The sequence below is a fragment of the Chaetomium globosum genome, genomic scaffold, assembly GCF_000143365.1.
Source record: "Chaetomium globosum CBS 148.51 scaffold_4 genomic scaffold, whole genome shotgun sequence".
Lineage (NCBI taxonomy): Eukaryota > Fungi > Ascomycota > Sordariomycetes > Sordariales > Chaetomiaceae > Chaetomium > Chaetomium globosum.
The window spans coordinates 1,951,059-1,956,073 of record NT_165979.1 but is presented as its reverse complement, the minus strand read 5'-3'; the positions used below and the strand labels follow the sequence as shown (position 1 = coordinate 1,956,073).

General features: G+C 58.0%; 3 protein-coding genes across 3 annotated transcripts in view; 2 read left to right on the top strand and 1 right to left on the bottom strand.

The window, feature by feature from the left end:
• The window catches only part of CHGG_04343 (uncharacterized protein), a gene marked incomplete at both ends in the record, with an annotated part of 1,218 nt that extends 1,038 nt beyond the window's left edge, over positions 1-180 (top strand). Inside the window, one exon of the mRNA XM_001223556.1 lies at positions 155-180. Within this exon, the coding sequence (XP_001223557.1) occupies positions 155-180 (26 nt within the window). The remainder of the gene's footprint in view (positions 1-154) is intronic.
• A 75-nt stretch (positions 181-255) lies between these two features.
• CHGG_04342 (uncharacterized protein) lies at positions 256-3,036 on the bottom strand (the record flags this gene model as incomplete). Its single annotated transcript, XM_001223555.1, has 4 exons — positions 256-1,109; positions 1,161-1,642; positions 1,812-2,469; positions 2,520-3,036. The coding sequence occupies 4 exons, from the start codon at positions 3,034-3,036 to the stop codon at positions 256-258; spliced, it is 2,511 nt and encodes an 836-aa protein (XP_001223556.1).
• A 726-nt stretch (positions 3,037-3,762) lies between these two features.
• CHGG_04341 (uncharacterized protein) overlaps positions 3,763-5,015 on the top strand; it is a gene marked incomplete at both ends in the record, with an annotated part of 2,167 nt that continues 914 nt past the window's right edge. Inside the window, 2 exons of the mRNA XM_001223554.1 lie at positions 3,763-4,116; positions 4,254-4,967. Of these exons, the coding sequence (XP_001223555.1) occupies positions 3,763-4,116; positions 4,254-4,967 (1,068 nt within the window). The remainder of the gene's footprint in view (positions 4,117-4,253; positions 4,968-5,015) is intronic.

Sequence of the window (5,015 nt, the reverse complement as noted above, 5' to 3'; positions counted from 1 at the left end):
GCGGTTGCGCAGGGGACGGCGGGGTGGGTTTTGTGGAGGGGTGCTGAGTTGTTGTATTGGGCGGGGGATGTGGTGACTGATGTGGCGAGGTTGGTGATGTTGAGGGGGTGAATGAGGTGTATTGTTGATTATATTTGTATTTGATATAATATAGAAGGGCCTGGTTGCCCGCTTGGCTAATATTCCGACTTGTCTCTTTTCCAATACACGGGGCCAGCTGCTAGCGTATACGTCGAGGGTATGTTCCAAACAACGCTATGCCTTCCCAGCGGCTTTGATCCCGTTTGCCCCCGTCTCGATTACCGTGTATCCATCCGCGTTCCCTTCTCCCTCGGCGGCCCTTGTGTAAGCCTCTTCACTCCTGTCACACAACACATCCAGGTCCTTATCACTCAACACCTCTTTGTCCCCCGAGAAGTTGTACACCTGTCCATCCTTCAACAACAGCGCCTGGAGCGTCTCCTTGTCCAGGTCCTCGCGCATATCAATCTTCTGCCCCATCGTCCGGAACCCGCCCTTCTTGATGACCAGCTTCTCCAACCGGCGTTTCGCATCGGCACTCATAAGCAGCCCCTCTTCTACCGTCCCCTTCGTCGCAAGCCGGTACACGATGACAGGCCGCGTCTGGCCGATGCGGTGTGCCCGGTCTTGAGCCTGCAGGTCCTGCTGCGGGTTCCAGTCGCTGTCGAACAGGATGACCGTGTCGGCGCTGGCGAGGTTGATGCCCTGCCCGCCGGCACGGGTGGACAGCAGGAAGATTTTGAGTTTTGGGTCCGTGTTGAACTGGTGGATTTCTGTGCGCCGGTCTTCCTGGGCAACGCCGCCGTCGATGCGGCAGACGGGCCACTTGCGCAGTTCGGAACAGTAGTCTTCGAGGATGTCGAGTTGGGTTTTGAACTGCGAGAAGATGAGGACCTTGTGGCCGCGCTTGAATAGGGTTGGAAGCAGGCGGTCGAGAAGAAGCATTTTGCCCGAGGCCGTCACAATGCTCTCGTCGATGGGTAGGTCGGTGCCGCTCGCCCAGGGGTTGTAGAAATTGTGCGGACTGTTGCAAACAAGTCGGAGCTGGAGCAGGGGGTTACCGAGCTTTTTGTTGGCAATTTCCCTTTCTGTGGGCAGTTAGTAAAAGCAGACTTCAACGCAACAAGATGAATACGTACTCGCAACCTCGAGGGTTTGGGCACGCTCGAATTCCTCTTCGTCCACGACCTCCTCCACCACCTTGGGCTCATCCTCACCCATCTGCTCAACAAGTTTGGCCTCGAACTCATCGTCATCCAGTAAATCATCGTCCGAGTCGGACTCCTTATACGATTGCCTTCCCCTTTGCGGCCTGCGGCGGGTACTGGCTGGGGTGGACTGTCTGCTGGATTTCGTACTCTTGGTGGCCGGCGACTCAGATGCTGGTGGACTCTTTCTCTTTGTCTCTTTCTTTGCCGATTTAGGGGGAACCTCGGCAGCCAATTGCTCGACAATAGCGGGGGCCTTGGGTAGCCGGCCTCGGGGGGGTGGCTTGCCCATCATGAGGCTAAAAGCGTTCTTGACCGACCGCTCGGCCTCCTTTGGCTTCGCGGGAGCAGGCTTGCCTCGTGTTGGCGCTGGCTTGCTCTCCGTAGCAGGTTCTTTCTTGACACTACTCGATCTGGAAGAACGCGTGCTGCGGCTCGTCGACGACGCATTTGCTGTTCGTGGCCTCAGTAAGACGCTCCACGACCTTGTTTTCTAGATACGCGCGCGTATCAACGTTCTTGTCGTTGATGACGTTGTACAAGTCCGTTTGCTCCTTAGTCATGGGCGCATACAAGACATACTCGCGCTTCTTCGGGAGATATTTTGCCACATCCGCCTTTATCCTCCGGAGAAGCAGGGGCTGCAGCACCACGTGCATCTTCTTGACCAGTTCCTGCTTGGTCTTGTCGGCGATGAATTCCTCGGTGCCCTCTTCATCTTCCAGATCGCTGAAGTCAAACCAACTCTCGAACGCCTCCCAATCGCGGAAGATCTTGGGCAGCAAAAAGTTGAGCAGGGACCACAACTCCTTCAAGTTATTCTGCAACGGGGTGCCGGTGATGAGGAGACGGGTGGCCGAGGTGAAGGATTTCAGCTCCCGGAAGAGCTTCGAGTCGAAGTTTTTCATGCGGTGGCCCTCGTCAATGATGATGAACTCCCAGTTGATCTTGGACAAGGCGGCCCGGTCCTTGAGAACCATCTCGTAGCTGGTGCACACCACGGGGAACTTCTCGGTTGGCCTTCCTTTGTGGAGATGGCGCATGATCTTGGACTTGAAGATCTCGTCGCGTTGCTGTGGCGTACCGTGGTACATGACAACTGGTATTGAGGGAACCCATTGGTGGAACTCATCCAGCCAGTTGGATAAGGTGCTCAAGGGGGCAACGATGAGGTGTGGGCCGAGGTAGTTCTCCTGCTCACGAAGCAGCGCGATTAGGGATATTGTTTGCACGGTTTTACCTGCCACATGTCAGTTTTGAGTCCCCCGTGGGAAGGCTGCTTGGACATACCCAGCCCCATCTCGTCAGCCAGGATCCCGCTCATGCCCTGGATACAAATCTCGTACATCCAGGTCAGACCCTCAAGCTGGTAATCTCGCATGATACCACCAACGAGGCACTTTGGCTGCTTCGCCATGGTCAAGTCATGTTCGCCAATGGTTTTGCCGTCTAGACTTGTGCCAACACGGCCCAAAACTTTTGTCTTATTCGTGAGGATGCTGCTGAAGGCCGCGCTTTGGGCCAGGAGCTGATCCAGGTCCTTCGCCTTGGATTCCCGCTCCCTCTTGCTCAGATCCCGCTTCTTCCACTTCTTCCTACGCTTGTCTTCGGCCTTATTGTTTTCTTCGCGTGCCTTCTCCTCCTCAGCAGCGAGGATTTGCTCCTCCCGCAACTTGGTGTAGCTCATTTTGGACTTGTCCCTTGGTGGACTGGCCGGAGAGGCTGGTGGTGGTGACGAGGGGGCGCTGGCGGGAAGTCGTGAGACGGAACTGGCAGAGTCGCCATCGGATGAAGAGATGTACGGCATCGCCGGAGCAGGTAGGCAACGGAGTAGAAAAGGGGTTTAGGTAGCCAATGGGTAGTGATTATGGAGGACACTGCGAAATTGGAATTTTTGGAAACCACGAGTGGGAGCTAGATTGTGGGCAAGTGCAGAATCATTGAACACTAAAGAAAGTGCATGGAGGCAATTCTGGTAATCTTGAAAACCCAAACTTGGGAGCATTGAGAGCAAATGGGACAGAGTGAAGAGACAGCTGAGGCAAGGGCGGGAGTGGGTCTGTCAATGAAAGGCGCGCGATTCACGCGACAGCCGATCGCCACTGCGATCGAAAACGCGTCAAAGCTCTGCGCGCTGTCACGAGCCAGGGCGGGCAGCCCATTAACTCAAGTGCTTTTTCACCCCTTGCACCCACATTGGCCCCAAACCCTTGGCACAAGCAACCCTGACCAAGCCTGCCTATCTCTGCCCCTCGTCTTGACTCAATCAATTGCCCCGCATTTCCAGTCAGGTCAAAATTGTCGATTTCACCCCACCATCGTCTGCCGAACCAGCAGCTCCAACACCAAAAACTGTCCAACACTGTCGCGCCTCTAATTTTTATTACCTGTACTTCGAGCACCCCGTCAATCCGCCAGACTGTCCTCCCTCCGAGCCGCCGCGCGCCCTGTAGCCGCCCTGCGAAGCGTCCCTCCGCTCCGCCAAGTTCCATTCCGGCCCCTCAACACCATCTCCTTGTCCAACCCGCGCATCATGGCAGCACTCGACACCCAAAAGTACACTCCCGCCGAGGAGGCCGAGATCCAAACCTGGCTCGACAAGGCTACCTCGCTCAAGGTGGCCGCCTCCGATGCCCTCCTCGACACCCTTAACACCGATCTCGCAACCCGCACCACCGCCATCGGCACCAAACCTAGCAAGGCCGACGTCGCCCTGTACGAGTCGCTCGCCCCTCTTGTCAAGGCCTGGACCCCGGAGCAGCGCACCGGCGAGCAGGGCCGTCCCAACATTGTGCGTCTCGTCGACTTTGTGCAGAACAGCCCGCTATTCAGCCTCAATATCGCCGATGCCGACAAGGTGCAGGTCGACGCCGAGGAGATCCTCTACGTGAAGCCGCCTGTCGATGCCAAGGCCGAGAAGGAGCGCCTAAAAAAGGAGAAGGCCGCTGCTGCCGCCGCCGCCGCAGCTGGCGGAGACAAGACCTCTCGTGGACCGGACAAAGGAGGCGGCCAACACCGTGGTAGAGAAGGCGGTCGAGGCGAAGGACAATGGTCGTCGAGGCCGTTGCCGGCGAGGGCGCCGCCAAGAAGCAAAAGAAGGAGAAGAAGGAGCGCGCTCCTAGGCAGCCCGCGCCGCCGCCAGCGCCGACTGTCATGTCGCCCTGCCTCATCGACCTCCGCGTGGGCCACATCCTCAAGGCGATCAAGCACCCGGAGGCCGACTCGCTCTACGTCTCGACCATCGCCATGGGCGACGCTCCTGGCATCGACGACACCACCTATGTCGACGTGCAGGTGGTGCGCACGGTGTGCTCGGGCCTGAACGGGCTCGTCCCGCTCGAGGAGATGCAGGGCCGCAAGGTGGTGGTCGTGTGCAACCTCAAGCCCGTCAAGATGCGCGGCATCAAGTCGTCCGCCATGGTGCTCGCCGCGTCGCCCAAGATCAAGGAGGGCGAGGCCGACGACCACAAGGGCCCCGTCGAGCTGGTCAACCCGCCCGCCGACGCCAAGGCCGGTGAGAGGGTCTACTTTGAGGGGTGGCAAGGCGAGCCCGAGAAGGTGCTCAACCCGAAGAAGAAGATCTGGGAGACTTTCCAGCCTGGCTTCACTACCACGGATACGCTTGAGGTGGCGTTTGATGCGGGCGTGGTTGAGGCATTGGAGGGCAAGACCGGGCTGGGTAAGCTGGTGACGGCGAGTGGTGGTGTATGCAAGGTCGCCTCGCTGCAGGGCGCCCAGGTGCGGAAAGAGGGGATGGTTCTAGGTGTAGGGAGATACCAGCAGCAC